Source organism: Lottia gigantea (genome assembly GCF_000327385.1).
Source record: "Lottia gigantea unplaced genomic scaffold LOTGIsca_15, whole genome shotgun sequence".
NCBI lineage: Eukaryota > Metazoa > Mollusca > Gastropoda > Lottiidae > Lottia > Lottia gigantea.
In genome coordinates this window covers 3,613,709-3,634,247 of record NW_008707797.1, presented here as the reverse complement: position 1 = coordinate 3,634,247, position 20,539 = coordinate 3,613,709, and the positions used below count along the sequence as shown (strand labels likewise).

At 37.9% G+C, this 20,539-nt stretch overlaps 1 protein-coding gene across 1 annotated transcript; it reads left to right on the top strand.

Moving 5' to 3' along the window:
* Positions 1-1,093: 1,093 nt before the first annotated feature.
* On the top strand, positions 1,094-20,416 carry LOTGIDRAFT_230838 (hypothetical protein; the record flags this gene model as incomplete). The annotated part of the gene is made up of 31 exons (XM_009050580.1): positions 1,094-1,133; positions 1,722-1,742; positions 2,074-2,219; positions 2,810-2,958; positions 3,273-3,453; positions 3,921-4,103; positions 4,343-4,485; positions 5,113-5,302; positions 5,515-5,696; positions 5,984-6,143; positions 6,316-6,579; positions 6,817-7,008; positions 7,348-7,565; positions 7,834-7,925; positions 8,189-8,322; positions 8,609-8,761; positions 8,875-8,992; positions 9,274-9,532; positions 9,769-9,931; positions 10,393-10,524; positions 10,713-11,040; positions 11,306-11,571; positions 11,946-15,309; positions 15,711-15,905; positions 16,332-16,490; positions 16,874-17,021; positions 17,407-17,588; positions 17,752-17,894; positions 18,295-18,412; positions 18,811-19,054; positions 19,395-20,416. The coding sequence occupies 23 exons, from the start codon at positions 1,094-1,096 to the stop codon at positions 15,228-15,230; spliced, it is 6,999 nt and encodes a 2,332-aa protein (XP_009048828.1). The 3' UTR covers positions 15,231-15,309; positions 15,711-15,905; positions 16,332-16,490; positions 16,874-17,021; positions 17,407-17,588; positions 17,752-17,894; positions 18,295-18,412; positions 18,811-19,054; positions 19,395-20,416.
* Between the last annotated feature and the right edge of the window lie 123 nt (positions 20,417-20,539).

Genomic DNA, 20,539 nt, shown 5'->3' with positions numbered 1-20,539 from the left:
ATACTTTTTATTCCATAAAAAGTGCGGATTTTCTGTTAATTTTTATCCCATTACCCCATACCGCGATACGTATCGTACCGTGACCGTTGTATCGCGATACGTATCGTATCGTGACATGATTGACGATACTCACCACTAGTATATTCCACCAGTATTTGATATTGATGTATGAATTTTCGTCTAAAAATATGCTTAAAGAAAGTGGTTAGTTTAATGGTAAAATCCTACATAAGATCAAATTTACTGGGCGTTGTCTTAATACGGCCACCTCAGAGATAAACATAAAATTAGCGAGTTAACCTTGTTCTGATTGACAATGCACATACTGAACTTGTTATAAAATATTGTTATGACACCAATGTCTGTTTTATAATTAACCATATTAATATTCAGTGCAGTCCTAGAACATTACCACAGCTCACAAGTTTCAAAGTGGCGTTATGAATCAGATGAGAGGGCCACAGAATTTCATAATAATTTTCCTATGTAAAATGGTAATAAATTTGAAAGTGGAGAGGTGGAAAGGGGGGGGGGGGGGCTAGGCCTGGCTAGCCTCAGTTCTCGGTGGCATGAACATGCGCCCCTCCCCAACCAAATTATACGACTCGATATTTGTTGATTTGTTATTGATCATTGAGTAACAGCCACAGTGTCGAATGTAATTTTGGGAGGGGTGAATGCGCAAATGGGACCAAATTGAACATCATTCTGAAATATGGCTTAAAGATCTCACCATCGACAGTTAAAATTCGGCAGAGTTTGTCTGATTACCCAATTCTGTCAATATTTTCCATATAGCATGACACTGCAAACCCAATCAACCCCAGGGAAGAGGATAATATAAAAGCAATTCTCTTTAAATTTACTCAAAAACTGTATCACATCAAACTTGAACACTGTTGTATTATTATGAAATTTGGTGCTCGTTACCTAAACCAAACTCATAACCTGTCCTTCAAAATTAAGTGACCAAGTTCAATGCTGACAGCTCACAATCAGCTGAAGAAAACATCATGGGGTACCATGATGCTCTGTCAAATGATATAAAAGCAAGTTAGGATCTTAGATTCGTCAGTTTGTAGAGCCTTGCAGTATGCGTTTACTACTCCTTTGTTTGGTCATCGGCCTTGCCGGTAAGTTTGTATTTTCATATCATTCTTGCATTTCTTTCAGATCTCGATAGTACAGATATTCGTTAGATATCACTGCTGCGTTGTATAACAGACTTTTTTGCAGTAGAGAAAAATATGTCTTGGGTGATACGGCCTTTGGGCAAATGGGTAACACATACCTAATAGATTTTGGTTTAACTGAAACAAATTATCCAAATGAAATGTTCAGTAACTGCTCTGAATGGTTTGATTTTTGGATTGCGACGTGCTTCCACTTCACCCCTTTTACAATGCTCTTTGGCCTTTCTTTGTACAATATCTGCCAAAGAATGAAGCTGTAACAGGTGCAAAAAGTCTCGATATCCAAAGATTTCCAAATTTTCATGTTAGAATTTTCACCGAAAACTGCTAAGATTTTTGTGAAACGAGGCTCGTTCCCCGAAAATAGCAATCTCAAAAGTGACATTTGCAATCTGTTATTTTCATAATGAAACAAGGCAATCAGTAATTTAAATTGAACGTCTTAATGTTTCTTGTTCCATAAGGTTTTTTTATGTTGAAAAGCTAGTAATCTATATCGGTTTATACTACTTTTCGTTTCTTTTACAGGTGCCAAAATCGAGGAAAAGGGTAAGAGATATATCGATAACTTTGTAGCCAATAGATATCCTTGTATATGGTAAGAGTAACTGTAAAAGCAATGGTTAAACAAGAGGAATTAATGACCGACATAGCTTTTATATCTGTATCAGGAACATTTATAACTTTGTTTTAGTTCCAACTATCACATAGATGATTAACCGGAAATGATGTTATTGTCTCAAAGGCTTCTTATATTATTAAGTTGAATTGTAAAACTCACAGACGTCAGGCTGAATACTCGAATGGTGCAGATTGATGCCTCTCCGATACACAAATCCCCTTAAAGACTCAAATCTAAAATATATATTACTATTTTCAGCATATCGACCAGAAAGAGAATATGTATACCTATATTATACCCAGGTTGTTTCCGGTCTTCCCGGATTGTCCGCTGTATACTCTAGTATACAGGTGAAGGCAATAGTTCGGGCTCAGTTCGTTACGGCTTCACGGGTTAAAGCAGCGGTAAGTCTTATAAATTATGATTACTGTAATCATACAGCAAGTAATCTTTCCACGCCGCAAGCTAACTGTAATATATATCACTCCAAATCGCAAAGTCAATGTCAAAAGTCTCCAAAGGAATACAAGCGAACGTAAAATGAATCTGATTCATTCTTCTGTTTAAATAGTTAGATATTAAATTTACGCCCAATTCTGTTGGAGGAAACAGCCATGCTAGAACACGTTTTAAAATGTTTGTTCAGTTAAGAGCGATTTTAAAGCATAATGTTGAGTTTGCCAGTGTTTGCTATCCTGCAGCTCCGGTGTAGGTTCAGATGGTACCTTTCGCAATTACAAGCAGATTCTGTTTACTGTCCGTGATGATGATCAGAAAGGCGTTCATTAGATTGTCACTGGCCATAGTATTGTTAAATAGCTTGACTGTTAGAAAATCTAAAAAGATCATTATTTACTCTGTCAGAAACAAAAAAGTATAGAAACTATAAATACTGCTCCGTTAAACCTTACACTTCGTTAGCACAGAACGGCGGCACACAGGTATTCATGTATATATATTATAAATGTGTATTATGTCTCTAAATGTTTTCTAGTTGGAAAATGTGGCACTGTTCAGATACAACGAGGAGATAGAATCCGCAGTTCCCACAAACCAGATACTGCCTGAAAGGATCATGATTCCTATCACCGGCCCAATCGCCGCAAACCTCACTACTGAGTTGATGAAGCCGTTTGAATTTGAGTAAGTATTTTTTCGTAAACTAGCCAGCTTGGCACCCGATATCTGTGACATATACTCAGATTTTTCATCATCAATGAACAGTTAGCAACTTTCAGAAATGAAGTGAATGGAGTTTCACGCCCTACTGACTCTTCTGCATCATGTGGGCTAATGAAGTCGTAGCAACTTCCAGAACTACAAAAAAAAAAGCTTGAGAAAAAGTAATGTCATGGATGGAGGTATAAGATGTATGTAGCGTCACAAAAATACAGATGCTACTCCATTTATCAATTAGGTGAAGAACAAGACGTAAAACTCCACATTTCCTATTTCAGCTACGTAGCTGGTCATGTTGCTAACCTAAGAACAGAAGCAGAAGATCTCCATTTCTCAGTTAATCTAAAGAGAGGTTTGGTTTCGCTGTTTGAGGTGAATCTAGAACAACGGTTTTCATTAGAAAGGAACACGACTAAAGCTGATTTCTCAACCAGGGCCGCTACTTATAAATGCATGGATGTAAGTAGAAAAAGATTTGCACCAAATATTTGATCACAGGGTGAGACAATTCTCGAGACATTTTTTTAATTTTGTCGCCTGGTTCTTGGACTCAAAGAAAAGTATTTTGAGATGTTACATTCAACAAAAGTTTTCCTTTTAAAGAATTTGTGTAGTGGAATGACTTAAACCTACTCCTATGGGAGGAGCTGAGTTCGCCAATCTCCATTGAGATGAAAGCTGGCCATCAACCCTATCCAATGATCGAGGGCATCCCTATGGGAATGGTTTGGCTCATCCACCATTCAATGCAATTTGACGTGTTCGTCAGCCTTTTCGATTGTGGTTTGGTTGGCAAGTCAGCTATCTCACCAATGCGAAAGGATTGATCGTTTCGTCAATCTTAATGAGAGACAAATGCCAGATTTGACTGCCTTCCTCACTAAAGTACGCCGAGCATTTAATTGTTTTCTTCGTTTCAATTCTAGCCTTCTCCAATGGGATTAATCGAGACAGCCTATACTGTGGTACCATTCAGCTCTATTCCCACTGCTTACCAAGTTGTCAAAGCCAGAAACTATACCAATGTAATGAGGAACTATTTCTACAGAAAGTCCAATGTTGCTACTGAAATGTGTTCACCACACGGACGAGAAGAACATCCTACCAGTGTAAGTAAAAGTATTCCTTATAATTATCAACATTTCATAGAAACAAAAATTCAGATCGAATTGTACACAAAGCAACTGAAGAATCCCGATAGATCAGAGTCTGACGGCCCAGCTTCTGGAATTCACATCGATAATCGATTTTTTGTGCAATGCAATGCAATACTCGTATTCTGATACATTGACATTGTGGTTATGAATTTCAATAGTGCTTATAATGACTTTGATTATTTTTCTTGCAGCAAATATACACTGGTGTCAGCCATGTGAGATATTCTATCTATGGTGATAAAACCAAGTTCTTGATCTCCAGTGCAATAGCTGAAAGTACATACACCATACCAATCCATGATAGAACTAACGGAAGAATCGAAACGTCTGTAAAGTGAGTGTCTTTAACTTGGGAAAAATTCCATTTGCAGTTGGGTTTGTTTAATATGTTCTTCTGGATGGGTATAAAATAAGAAAAAGCTATCCGCTTGACTCTCCGTCTCCTGATTTTTTACAAAAAATGGTTCTCTTGCAATGTTACTTCTCGTCAAGGGTTATCTTGTTACACACAACTCTGATACCTTTTTTGGAAGAGGTAGTGGGTAAAACGGTTTCTCTTCCAGTTGTGCCATTTACCAATCATACTTAAGTCTCAGAAATGGGATTTGTTTTTAGCGAAGCCAATCAGTAATAGTGTTCACAGCTCACTGTCGAAATTTGAGTCTTCAAATCCATGTGTGTTCACATGAAGACTCGCAATTTTAAGATACTCTTTGATATATAGAAAAGACATATATAGAAATAGATCGTTAGATTCCTAGTTTCAGGTATTTTGAGGGAATTATCCGATTTTAGTACATTCCTAGTACTTCCGAAGGCTATTTAAACAGTTTCAATACAACCCCTGGAAATGGCACAACTGCCCCTTTAAATACACAAACAAAAAAACAAACAAACAAAAAGTTGACGCGTGAGTGACATTGGCTATTGAATTTAATTGACTGTTCATAATCTAATTTAGTCAAACCCTGACCCTCATCGATGCTACAGACATCAAATCATCAACACCAATTCCTGCAGTTGCATCTCCAGTAAAGCGAAAACTAACCACATTCGTTCCAGAGATGGCTTTCGACCCACTTAATCCGTTCAGTAATGAAACTGAAAATATCGCTAGCCGAGCTGGGCACCTGTCTTTTACTAAGGAGAAGGTATGTTCTGAATCATTTTCAATTCTAAGAAGTAAATTTTTAGGTTAATTTATCATGCCTTAAATGTGGTAAGAATTTACGTGGAAACAACCCACGGCGCGAATCATCATATCAAACAAGTCCAACAGTTTCGTGCAGAAATAGAAAAAAAAACCTTTAACCGACCCAAATCCCCAATTCTTGTTTCGTAATTTATCGTTGATTGAATACAGGTCATGGAAATTTTGAAATTGGCTGCTACCTATATGGATGATAATGTGGGTATGGAAGCTACACGATATGTTGGAGTCGCTGTAGATATTCTCAGGAACACCGAACCATATGTTATTGAGGAGATTATGAAACAATACATAACACCGACTAAACCAGCTGAAACTATTGCTAAAAATATCAGGTAACAATGTCATATTTTTGGAATTGTTTATTCATTGGTATGTCCTGTTTTAAAAACTTTGGTATGTTCTTGAGGTTCTGCTACTGCGTGTAGATACCTCTTTGGGAATGTTTGGTATTTTTGGAATTTTGATTGGTTTTCTCGTATCATCTTTTGTAAACATAAGACTCATCAATTGACAAGTTAGCAACCTTCCATTCATATTATTTAAAGTCCGACGAAGCTTACAGACTCGAAAATTACGCATATCGGTATAATGCTTTCATTTATAATTCTTACTGTTTCAGAACAATCCTGATTCAGATCTTACCCGTGGTTGGAACTTCTCCAGTAGCCAGACTTATCGTTAGAGATCTGGAAACTTTCCCACCAAGGAGACAACCATATGTACTTGGATCTCTTGCTCTGGCTGTGGAACCCAACGTTGATGTGATGAAGATGCTGATGGTAAGAAACCTCATTAATTTTACACCAAAACACTGTACAGTCGGTCGAGTTTAGTCAATGTATTTTGAATATTTCATATTTTTATCCAGATTGCGCTATTAATTTTCAATATAAAATAAACTCTATGTGGTTTATAGCATCGATTGCTCAACAGTTTACGTCCATTGTTTAGGAAATGGTGTCGACTAACAAAGTAAAAGCCAAGACGAGAAGAGCTGCAGTATTAGCCATTGGTACTTTGACATGGAAGCTCCAGAAAATGGCCATCCGATACAGAGAAATGTTAGCAAGAGAGATGAACTTTACCAGGGTAATGCTTGAGACGGAAGATTCTAAAGTTGCTCAGGCTGAGCTCAACACCCTGAAACAGTCACTAGAAGAAAGATTATCACAGACCGGTACCCTTACTAATGCTCTGATACAGGAAGTTGTTTCGGTAGGTGCTATATTCTAACGTCTTCTGTCTGCTTACTGGTGACAGAAAGTTGCAAGACATGTTCTTCTTTTTGTCTTTTTAGTTTCAAATTTGCTCTCTTGGTGCACTTCACGTTGTTGCGTTTTCTTATAAGCGGGAGTAGAAAAGTAGGACGTAAAAGTCTTTCGATTCTCAGCTTTTGAAAAGTCTAATGCAACATGAAATTGTACCTCAACTCAAGTTTTCTTCTCATTGCAGACTTTAAGAACACTCCTCGCCAAGGCTGAAACAGAAGAAAAGATCTTAGCTCTGAAAGCAATTGGTAATGGTGGTTTGATTCCAATGATCACCGATGTAGAGTTCATCCTGGCATCTCCTACCATGTCGCCAATTGTTAGAGCACAGGCAGCTTTCGCTCTGAGAAGAATTGCTCCCCGGTTACCAGAAAGGGTAAGCAGCAAAGTTCCTGAGTCTTATGGTAGTCCAAACATTGTTAAACACACAAAAGGGATGTACTTTTAGCACACCTGCATTACTGGCGGTTGAAAAAATCCTAAGGCACCCTCACATCACAGAGCATATACAAAAACAAGAAATTTGAGAGTGCATGAGAGGATTTTGGGCAATTCTCAGGTGAGGTCATGCTCTAACCCCAAGATCCCCCCACCCCTCGTTTTAACGTCATTGTTTTGTATGTAACAGCTTGGCCAATAAAGCTAACTGTCCGCAGTTATTTAATTACCAAGAAAGCCATTTGTTTTCTTTTGAACATACCTGTCTCAATTTCAGACTGTCCATGTATTGATGCCTGTGATAACTAGCTATGCTGAACCAACAATGGTTCGTTTGGCCGCTTTCGATGCTCTAGTGTTAAGCAAACCCTCATTACCCATCTGGCAGACCATTGCTCAACATTTAAGATTCGAACCGGACATGCAGTACTCGTCTTACGTTGGATCAGTTCTGCGTACTTTAGCGAACACGACCAACCCATGCATGTTGAGAATGTAAGTATTAGCACTGCCATGGGTCACGTATCTGTCCATTCTTGGATTGAAATGAATATGAATATGGCCGCCTTGAGACCCTAACTGAAATGGCTAAAAAGAAAATAAAAACTAATAATAAAGAGAACGAAAGTTTGGTCTAACCTGTATCCACCTTACTCTGGGTCAAGGATTATTTTCAATCTGTCAGCTTAAAACTTTGTAACGGTTAATAAGCTACATGCTTCACCAGATAATTCTTTAAAATACCACACTATCTTTGTTTCAGGTCTGCTGACGTAAATGCTGCAATTACTGCGACCGTTACACCCATACCTGGCATGCAATATTCCAAATTTTTTATTTATGACAAACAATACGGTAAGATGCATTCTTTTCAGCAAGGTCGCTAACTTTGCAGGGACTCAACTAGAGGGCCACTGGAATAAGTGGGTTGGGACCCCTCCCTCGTGAATTTCTGTAACATATGCTCTCCTGCATTGATTTCCTGGTGACTTGGTTCAGCCAGTCCCTGTGGTAGTGAAGCCACTGTCACTTTTTTCTCACAATTGCAGTGTGTATGATACAGATCATTGCAGCATTTTTACGAAATGATTGAATTTAATATTATGTGTTTATTACAGTGAAAGGTGGAAAGTCTTTATATGGAGCAAGTGTGGCTCTGAGTTATTTCGGTACCAACACTTCGATCGTACCACAAGCCGCCGCTGTTCGAGTTAGTGGTAACTTTTTCCACAGACATGCACAGTTATTCGAGGTAATATAACATCTAACTACATAATGGAAAGAAACTTTTTCTTTTTAATTCGAAAATAAATCGATTGAGGTTACTCTGTCGAGTCCCGAGAGGTTACACGTTTTAAAGACTATAAAAAAAAGTAATTACCATTTGAAGACCACACTCATTTTATATTAACTAACTTATTAGTGCCGAATAATGCCATTAAATGCATCCTCCAAGATCCTCTTCAGATACAAATACAGATGGTTTAATTCATTCACACTCTCCGTTTTCTATTATTTCTCTTTTCTCTTTATTTAAGGTTGGTTACAACACAGAAGGTCTTCAGACTATCTTGGATAAATGGTTCGGACCAAAAGGTCTCTTATCATCCAGGAAGTCCTTATTCGATGTATTATCACGAGCTGCTAGAAGTGTTACTAGTGATGCTAAGATAGAAGAGATCTTCAGAAAGGTGGGTACAGTTTATACCATATGAGATCTTTAATTCTAATGACAGTCTTCTATATACTTCATTTGTGGTGGTAAATCGCAAACTCTGAAATTTTGTTATCGATAATGTTGCAGCTTGGTATTAAAGAAAGAAAAGAACCAGCCCCATCAGGACATGTGTACTATAAATTTAATGGCGATGAAGTGATGTACTATCCATTATCCTCTACTCTTAGAGAAATCATCTCTACTGGTAAGATACCAGCTATTTTGTCATTATACACATTGCTTTGGTATAGCTACCAGATAGATACCAATCTCTTTCACGAACGACATTTAAAGTCATGATAAACGCACATACAGGACTCCGTTCAGCTGTAAACTTCTTTATGTAATCTTTGTTCCATTGCCAGTATTCAAATACCGGACCGATTATTCGAATTGCATCAGAATGACAAATTTCATAGCTGAGGAGCGAAAATCTAGGAATTGTACGACGTTATTACTATTTGACAACCTTCAATGAATTTCCAGGAAAAATATCGAGCAGAATTTCTCCATCAGAATTACAAGCTGGTAAACCAGTGGATGTAAGAAGATCATGGGTTTTGACTGACATTAGGAAGATTATCCCAACTGAATGTGGTCTGCCCATTCACCTTGGTTTTACTGCTACACATATCATGGTTGCTACTGGTACTGTTGCCGTCAGTGTTAAACCGGCTATGATGGAATCTGCACGTAAAGGAAGCCCACCAATCACTGCTGAAGCTAAGGTTGACGTTAACATAACGTAAGTCATCTTCACAATGTCAAGCCATCATAATCCCCGTCTTATACCTTGACTGCAATAGCTATAGTCAATCAGAGCCCTCAACAGAAAACTGTAAACATTATGCTCGAAGCCTCTCATTGGCTGTATTCGCTAGCATACAAGCATTTTAAGGGGATGTTGACAGGACCATGTCCATTTAAGGCTAATGTATGATATACTTGTGAGTTATACATGAAATGATCATTTACCTTCAGCAATGCTATGGAGATGTTGATCAAAATGCATATTGGTGGTTTTGTGTTAGAATCCGGAGTTGCTGTCAGATCCGCCACTAGATCAAACCTTCCAGTACAAGCATCCGTTACAGTTGATCTGGAAAAGAATAAGATCCTCTCTGAAATTACCCCACCAGTCTCTGTAAGTTGGAATATTGTTTTTAACCAACCACCAACCCTTTTATTATTATAGTACATGTATTATATATAGAAACCATGAGATGATCTTTATTAATTTGATTTGCGTCGAAAATTCATATTCTATTTCCAAAATATTTGCCCTTAGGATGGAGTTATTATCCAGAACACAGATCTTACAGCATTATATGCATTCAGGCAATTACCATTTCCCTGTTTGGTAATGCAGCATCTAGCATTAACAACACCACAAACAGAAAACCTAGCCTTTTTTGGGATTCGCAAGCTTTGTATACCAGTTATATAAATGTACATTAAGCTAATGTTGTACAATTGCAGGGAAACGTCTTTGGTAACCAACTCTTTTTTTTTTTAAATTTCTTGCTCAGATCGTTATTAGGGTTTTTTTTCCGGTTTCCACTGATTCTGGGTAACCTTTTTGAGTCTCGTTTTCTTCTTTTGTAGACTGAACCTCTGTACACTCTTGAAATGACACCACTGACATACATTGACATTATTCCTGTATCACCAGAACACGGAAAGTTTGTCAGATCTGTCAAATACATCGAAAGAACCGCCAACTCTAAACTAATACCCGTAAGTTTTAAAATTCGGTCTTCGTGTGTTGGAAATCAATACCCGGTGTTGTTTGTATAATTGAGAATTTCCCTTTAATGTTTTTAAGGCTGTGGATCTTGATGGCATTGAACACCTTTTTAAAGTTGAGCGAGAATCTGTGATAGCTAGCTATATTGAAGAGCAATCAAATGTTGTGTGAATTCCAGGTTTTTTATAACGTCACCCGAGGATCTTCTGGACTCAAGCTTACCTTAGCTGGTAAAACAGCAACCAGAGGCATCAACAAGCCGTGGTACGCCTGTCCTCTATTCGGTTTAACTAATCTGTATCTCACCGCAAGTCCTGCTGAAACTACACCCAAACCAGTAACCGTAGAAATTGCCTTCACATCTGCATCAAGAAACGAAAGTTCCGTTGCCAAATCCAGCAGCTGTAGCAGCATTTTCTCCAAACTGACCATGTGTCTTTGGGATGACAGTGAACCATCTGAAAGTGGGGAAGATTCGGGCTCCGTAGAAATTGAATCTTCTTCAGGTATGTGTATAGGGCAACCCCCGTTTTCTATAGCAACCTCCCTTCTGAACATTAGAAACTCTACTTCTGAAAATGTTATCGTGATATTTCTTTGATTTCACGTATTTATTTCGTATGTGTGGCTCAAATGATAGCCTCTACAAATAGTAATGTCTAAAATTGTGAGTTAGATTTGTTTTGTCAATAATTTTAAAGGTGTGACAACTTAAAAATTTTAATTGATTGTTACTATTTGCCACATACTGGATCATTTTCTTTTTTTCAGTAAAACTAGCTGACTTCGCCAATCTGAAGAGAGTTGAAATATCCATCGCCTCCCTGAGATCGAAACTCAAGGCAAAAATCAGAGACGTCCATGCCTTATCTGCAATGGGTAGAAAGTGGGGCTTAGTGGCTGTTGTTAAAGCAGGAGAAACACCGGTGGTTCATACTGAACTGATGTGGGTTCGAGGAGAACGAGGATTTACTCATCAATTCGCCGGTCGATTCGTCCGAGCTTCTGTCCCTGAACTGAATGTTGAACCTAAGGAGGTAATGTTTTTAAATCGGTTTCTTAACACAATCATGGATATTGAGTGTAGGACATAAAACCCCAGTTTATTTCATGATTTTTAGGCGGGTCTTTGGAGTTGAAATAAGTTCATATCAAGATTAATTTTACGCTAGCACATTCGAAATTCGAAAGGTAGCCTAAAATGAATTATCAAACGACATGGAAGAATCAACCTGGGGCCAAATACAATGGTAAATACATGTTAATATCCTACTATGGAGTGTTGACGCAAGTATGTTATGGACTTGCTTTAACCAGTCCCTAAGGTAATCGAGCTACTGTAAGTAAACCGGTTTCAAAATGGTATTGAATTCCCAATATTAAGACTCTTCTTCTCTCTTTCTCCTTCCAGGTCCTCATCCACAGTGAAGTAAAATATCCAAAAACATTCGTTCTACCAGAAACTTTGTTCGAACCTGCATATCTAACTCAACTACACAACAGCATGAAATTTATCTTACAACACAAGAGTCATCATGCATTATTACGGTCAATGGAAACAACTGCTCTGACAACTGCTACACGCCGTGCTTTCCCAGTCGAAGAAGATCCCTTGGAAACAATCGAGCGAGCAGTAGTAAATATTGCTGCTGTCTCCAAGAGTCCGACACTGAGAACATGGGAACCCATATTGAGACAATTGATTACTGGTGCTAATTTTGTAAAAGATACCCTTGTCACCTCTCTAGATCCATTCAACTACTTTATTGGAGAGGCCAAAACGATCGATTTGTACAACAAACAAGCTACATTATTAGAAGCAGTTAACAACCAAACTGCAAGAATCACCAGAAATAAAAATGTCAATGCAGTTGAAAATACAGTGGCTCAATTCGCCATCTTAAAACAAAAGGAAATTGTAACTGCTCTCTCTGCCATGGCCAAGGACGTCAGTAATATTGTTGCTTTCACCAAAGGCGAGGAATTATGGACCAAAACGCTAACGATGATCAAAACCTTCCAGGCTACAATTTCTCCATACTTTGCCATGATTGAGGAACACAATGCACAATTTCCATCAGAGGTGACAAACTCTCCTGCTATTGGTCCATTAGTCAAATTGACTAAACTGCAAGCTGGAATACTGAAGACTTTAGCATCATCTTACAATACATCGGTACCCAACACAGAGCCAATCATCAACACCGCCAGTGAATCATTAAAATCCATAATAAAAGTCCGACCACAAGACCTGAAAGCCAATGTAACTATATCTGCAAACCTGATGACCCAAGCCGCTATTAAACATCAAATCATTAAAATGTTCACCATGAACGCTTATGTTTACAAGTTCCACCCAATTCCCTCTTCTCCAACTGAAATCCTTAGACTTGGCAAGTTTGCAAAAATAGCAAATGTACAAACTCGATTACTAGGTATCAAAGCCTTGAGCGTATTTTACACCGAATTGTCTTCCAATAGAATTGTACCAGCTCTTATGAGTGAAGATAAACAGGCGTGGACTGCAGTTCAGGAGATTTACAACTACATGATTGAAGCAATTGCTGAAGTGCTCACAATAGAAGCCGAACCGGGAGTAGAAAAAGCAACAGCTAAATTAACCAGGGCTTTGGAATTGGCCAGAAAAATTGTCAACGAGTTGGAAACAGTAACAACAAGTTTAACTACCTCACCCACGCCACCGTCAATTCCAGTTGTTGTCAGCCTCTTGACAGCAGCAACAGAGTGTAAACAGATGATCAGCAAAGTCAAGGTTGGCCTAATGAGTATTCCAGCTGAAATAGCTGCCGTCCAGGAGGTGAACGCCATTAATATGAAAATGAACACACTCATTCCATATCTTTCAACCGCCATTAAGAAGTATGCCGCATCAGCTCCTTCTCATGCCGAAGAAAGTCATGTCTTCCTTTCCAGAACTGCAATGAGATCGGTAGATATGAAGATCCACGAACTGATGGAAGAAGTGTCAAAGGTCAGCAGTATCGTCTCTAGAATGTCATCAATGGCACCACCAAAGATGAGGCCAATGTGTGAGGAAGCAAATGCCACTGCAAGCAATGTCATCAGAGAAATGAGAGCCATCATGAACTCTGGTGCTTTATTTGAAAAACCATCTCATTCTCCTGAAATGTTCAGTGAAATGGCTGAAAAGATGAAGGTTGAATTATCACATGCTGCAGAAAAATGTAAACGCATGTCACCAAAATCTCCAAGAATTGAATCAGAATTGGCAATGTCTATGAAAGAAGTTGAGAAAATGATTGAAGAAGTCCACAGACGTGCTGCCGAACACCACATTCCAAGAATGCCAGAGGGTATGAGTCCAGTTCCAAAGATCAGAGCAATGGTAGAAAAAGTCAATGAATTAAGATCAACTATTAACAAAATGCCCTCAGAACCCAAAACTACCATCAAGAAGACGTGCACAGAATTAACTAGAAAAATTGAAAATCTTATTCCTGAAATAAGAACTGTCTTGACATCAGGCGAAATCTGGACCAACCCATCCGCAAAATCAGAAGCAGAAAATATGTTTTCTGAATTGTTGAGAGAACTCCAAACGACAGTTGAAACTGCCAAAAGAGAATCCAGCAAAAGATCTGCTCCTCAGGGAATGGAGACGAAAATAGAAGCTTTCCTCGCAGAAATTAGAAAACTCATCACCCGATACCACGCTGAAGTTGAAAAGCACAGAGGAAAATTATCAGCTGGTGGACCAACAACCGAACTAACAAAGTTATTGGTCATTCTTACAGCTGTGGAATATAAGGTCAAAATCATCCCATCTTTGACTTCCGAAACTGATATCAAAAGAGACTGTACATATATTACTGAGAAGATTCGTTACGCTTTGACGGAGATGAACACTATTGTAACTTCTGACACGTTCTGGACCGACACAGCAACCTTACCAATAACCACTCGCATATTCAAGAAACTGTGTGCCAAATTGAAGACTATTTTTACTGAAAGTATGAACGAGGCATCACAGTTTAAGAACAAGATACCAACGAAAATGACAACTGTAATCCACAAATTCCAGACTGAAACAGAGACGGTATGGCAGACATACAAGGAAGAGGCAAAACGTCATAATGTTCCACCGGGTGTATTAAATGCAGATGTAGATGCAGATAACACTCCAACAACGGACCTGACGAAGTTATTGACACTTCTTACAACTGTGGATACCAAGGTGAAAACTATCCCAACTTTGAATTCCAGAACTGAAATCAAAACAGCCTGTACCTTTATTACTGAAAAGATTCGTTACGTCTTGACGCAGATGGACACAATTGTTACTTCTAGCACCTTCTGGTCCGACACATCAGCTTTACCAACGACTACTCACATCTTCAAGACGCTGTGTGCCAAATTGAAGGCTATTTTTACCGAAAGCATAAACGAGGCATCACATTTCAAGACCAAAATACCAACGACCGTGACAACAGCAATCCGCAAATTCCAGACCGAAACAGAGACGGTATGGCAGAAATACAAGGAGGAGGCCAAACGCCATAATGTTCCTCCGAGTCTCTTACTTCAAGAGAGATATGGAGTGCAGCCACTTTCTGGTACACCAAATGGAATAGTTGGCTTCATCAACGTGGAATATGGATCCTCTTCACCATCACCATATCTAAACATTAAGGTTCGTTTTTTGGGGTTATTTTGAATTTTGAATAGGTCCTCTTCACATAATTCCAGTCGACCCAGCTGTAAATGGATAATCAAGAAAGGATGAGTGCCAAGAGGATAGGCCAAGGATCAGCTGGTAGAAAGGATCCCCAATTGCGAGTCTCGGTTGTTGTAAAGTGGGATCACATAGTCTGAAATTTGGCTCAGGCTTCAATTTATTGAATCCCAAAAATAAATGTTCGGAGCATTCAACACAATCTTTCGTGACGATTTTCTGTTCAATATATGACTATTTCGTAATGTTTCGGTTTAGAAACAGAACATATTTTGACAGTATTCTAAGATCTGTAAAACTAGGTGATCCTAAATGCCACACTTAACAAGTGACGTTATTATCATTTTTGCTATTTTCAGATCTATGGTTCGAAATCTGTTGAACAAATTTTGAATGAGATGTCTCAGATTGACCCCTTTGCTCAAGCAGCAACCTTCCGTAGAGCTTTGATGGAAGGTACCGGACCTGCTCGTATGATTTCTGCAACGAAGAAATGGATCGTTGAATTGAATGTATACAGACACATTCATATTCTTGCCAGCTCACCAAACCCGGTAAATTTACAGTCTTGTTTTCAATATGAAATCCCTGAACAGTAACTTTCTTACTATGCGCGTAGAAATCTCTCCATTTAAGCATTCCCCAGCCGTTAAGCTCTTACCACCTGTAACAGGGGTTTTCAACTTCTATTCTTTGTCATACCCCCTTCAGGATCCTTGATCAATTGCATTACCCTCCTCCTCTATAAATCCATACTATTTCCCTATTTTCTCTTAGGTTTTCCGTGCAATCTGTTTTATGACGCAGAAAATAATTGATCAAAATTGATATTAATCAAAATATGTTATGCTAGACTACAAAGCGCCTCATGAACCTCTCAGTAACAACATGATTCGGGTTCTATTTTAATATAAGGCTCTACAATTGATGTATTGAGCAGTATTTAACAGAAAAGATTTTATTATTGGTTACTGTTTCAGACAAGTCTTTCACCAAGAGTAATGCGAGTTGTGTACTGGTTAAGAAATGCTGTGGTTGGTTCGTTTTATAAAAATCTTGTGTCTATACCAACACCACCTGACGCCGTGACACCAAATAAACTCAGTACATTGATGGTATACAGAGCTATCAATGAAAGAGTAAGTAGTGTAGGGTGACATGGGAATAGCATGCCCATAAATACACGGGTCACGAAATTAGAATATATATTTGTCTGTTGTTAAATGTAGTTAGAACATTTATAATAACGAAATGAAGCGTTATCATAGTCTGAAGACTCTGACTCATCACAATCATCTGAAAGTAATAGAAATAACTTATTTACTGATATATTTTGCTCTGAAGCTGTTTTAAACGCCATAGTCTGTTTTATAATACTGTTATACATAACACAGATATGTCAGAACCAAGATTTCAGAGTGTTCCAGTCAGACCACAATAAGCGTATCCTCCATTGGCCCAAACAGTAGCGAACACGTACAGTGTAAAACTCCTTTTACTTTCACTTCATTTTTTATTTTAGATGCTGGATATGTTTGTTACTGCACCAAAAGAAAGTGCCATTTTCACTGGATTACGCATTTGTCCACTTGTTTGGAGTGCCTTCCCAATATCAGCTTTGCCTAGAAGCACTTTAGTTGAAGGTACATTGACATACTGGAAACTACCAGGTAAGTGTGTGAAATTCAATTTCATTACAGTGCAGATCCAGATGTTAAGTTTATTGTTTATTTTGCCAATTTCTTATCAATGATTTGAGGAAATTCGGTTCTAAGTCTCTAAAATATCATCCAATCAAATGGTCTCCTCTTTTCATTTTATGCTTTTCTTGTTGATTGGCAATGTTATTCAAAAGAGTTATGAGCATGTATTCATGTATATGTATGTAGTTTCAAATGTTTGCTATATTCAACTGAATTCGACTCCGTTTCACTTTTGCAAATGACAAGCAGGTTAGCTTGTAATTACAGAAAACCGTATAACCGGAAGTTAATATATCGCCCATTGTTAATTGATCGATGGTATTATATATGTATTGTTTTTTTTTATATGTAGCTAAATGCGAATGGAGCGGACCCCTCATCAGGACATTTGACACTGCTTTTATCCCTGTACCAAAACTGGGAACTTGTCCTACAGTATTAGCTATGGATTGTTCACCTAGTAAATCATTCGCCGTAATTGCTAGACCAACCGTTATGCCTGCTGCACCACGAGCTGTTTGGAATGCATCTAAGGTAAATTGAAAAAAAAACCAAGATGTTCAACTTTACCCATAAAAACTACCACAGGTGGCAAGAAGGATTCATCCTCTGATTCATCCATTCCATAAACAATTGTCCCTTATATAATTAGTGGGGCTGAACATATCTATCCCATAATATGTTATTTTAATTATAGGTAATAGAGGTAATGGCTTTGGGTCACGTGATTGAAATTGTTCCATCGGGTTCTGAAATTCCAACAGTAAAAATTGATGGCACCGTTAAATCCGTTTCCATGGAAACACCTGTTGTTATCGAAAAGACCCTTAGCTACAATAGGTAAGTGTATGATTTATAAAAGCTAAAATGGGATCGTCAGAAAAATATGAATCACCATCTAATTTGGCCATTATCAGCATCTTTCTGAGCGTTCTGTCTTGGTGTTTTGGCAGTGAAAGCCAATCAATGATCATGCGTTGAAAAATTTGCATGTTGTTGGTATCAGTTGTTTGTGTAATAAAAATCTGCACCAGTAAGACATTTCCGTCAATCAATAATCTCATTCAAAAATTTGCAAAATCGGGTGTAAAGGTAGTATAGTAGTAGAAACCTCCAAAGTAGTTATAAGTTTAATAATATTAGTTATTATCTGATATATTTTTATTTGACTGCACCTGCATGACATTGTTTTCAAAATGACCCCATAATTGTTAGTGAGGGGTATGTTTTCTTGTTTCAGACCAGCTGTTGCTATCAAGATAATGGTTGTCTACAAATCTTACCAGAAGATGATCATGGTGGACCTGCCAGTTATTGGTCTTACTGTAATGACTGACGCTTACTATGTCCAAGTTTCAGTAAGTAACTTATTCTTTGATAAAAAAAATTGCGATATTGATTTACACCAACAAATACAGACTTTGTGTTTAGTTATATTAGCGTATTAGCTCGATTTGGTCAATCCTAGATTAAAAGAAAGGGCTTCATAATTCCTGTTATATGAAACTTGCTCAGACAACCGAACAATATCCTGATTTCGCTCAGGAACTTCCTGCGCCTTTCCTGAAATTGTATTGTTTGGGTTTGATACAGCTTCCAAGCAACTTCTCTTTATAATGTTGAGGTGTTGAGCTAATTGACCAAGACGGTTGAAGTTTGAAAATTAGAGGCTGAATGGAGCTTAATTTTCTTCATTATTTATCATTTTTGTATGAATTCATTTGTTTATAAAATCAAGTTTTAATTTTGATTGCAGCCATCCGTGATGTTCCGTGGCAAGACTTGTGGTCTCTGCAGCAACTTTGATGGTCAGATAACTAAAGAATTACAGGGTCCAACTGGCAAGATCTTCGAATCACCGATGCCTTTCGCTACCAGTTACATTGTCAATAACGGAAGTTGTTCCGCACCAAATGACCCAGATACCCCAGCCACTGCCAATTACCCGGATGATGAACCCTCAACCATGAGTCCTAGTCCAGTACAATTTAGCCGAGAAGGTAAGCATATCTTTATAACATGATCGACAGGTTCTTACAACATTGGCCTCAACGCCATGCAGTATGCAACGAGGAAATTATTACCAATGGCCGATCACTCTGTTACTTTTAAAGAGATTATCACAAACATTTTTTAACGTTATTTGAAATATGAATTTACATTTATTCAAGGCCGGATATAAGTATGGCCGTTTACAAATGGAGAAAACAAATGTGTTCTTGTAAGTCATGGGTAAAGACAAATTAATCGAAGGGTATTAAATGTCACCCTGTTCCAATACCCATCTTTTTAAACTAACGGTTACAGATTTAGAAAATATTTCATCATATGTCTTTCTAGGTCCTGCATGTGCTCCCGTAGAAAGAACCATAGTAAAAACACGAAGTAAAGGAAAGAGAGCCTGTTTCTCTCTAGAGCCTGTTGCTGAATGTCCAAGTGGCTGTCGATTCGCTGATAGAAACAAGAAACGAGTTGAATTCACTTGTTTGAACACCAGTACCAGCGAGGCTCAGAAGTTAATCGCTGAAGCAGAGAGACGAGTTTTAACAGAAGTTGAAGGCAAGCCTGTAGCATTCAGTATAATCATGAAGAATGCTAAAAAATGCCAGAAGGCTTAAATCTTTTTTTATTTTACTCAATTTTACTGTATTATGATCTCATTGGACTGATACGGCAACGACTTGGAACGTCTAAATCGACTTCAAGGAGCAACACTGCTTTCAAAACCACTTCTGTGGTATACGTATATATCTCATAAATGACTCGGGTATGGTCTATCCAATACCGTAAATTATTACTTTTAGAACAATTGAACTATTTACTGTATCATATGAAACAAATTTATCTTATCTCCCCTAGTTACATATTCCAGTTTGCTCCTTGAATAAACTATATATTGCAAAATATAATCGGCTTATTGTGTGTTATGTATATTTGTATAAGAGTGACGTGTCTTATTTTAAAAATAAGCATATTTTATTGGTAATTATTTATACTCCTTAAGATTTTAACCGGAAATGAAAATCGGCAATCATCGGCAGTTTCCGTATGCTGAATCTGATGCAAAGCTTGACTAAATAAAGATTTTACTAAGTGGCATTGCTCTCATACACTTTGGTTTGGATCCTGATACCCATGATTATTAGGTCAAAAGTCAAATATACCTCATAACCAGTCTTTTTAACAGTTTTTTGGGTGCCTCCGAATATAAAACTTTTTCAAAGGATAATGGGAATATGAAATATGTTTATTTTTCAAGAATCTAGTTTGAATCGATCTATATTGTTGTTTATTCGTTAATTGTTATTGTTTGTGTCTCCATAAAAAATGAATATAATAAATGCTTGGCTTGCAGAAAGAATATGTTCTATTTTTCAAACTTCTCTACTCTATGTCGTACAAGCCCATGAAACGAATCGCATATTGACATCGCATATTGATGCCCAGGATTTATGTTTTCCATTATCTGTAGATAGTCTGAAAATTGTGCCATCACGATAAGTCCTACTATTCACCTTACCCTCAAGACCATAACTACAGTGGACAGGGGCAAAATTCCACACCCCACTCAGGATGTCTTCCACCTAT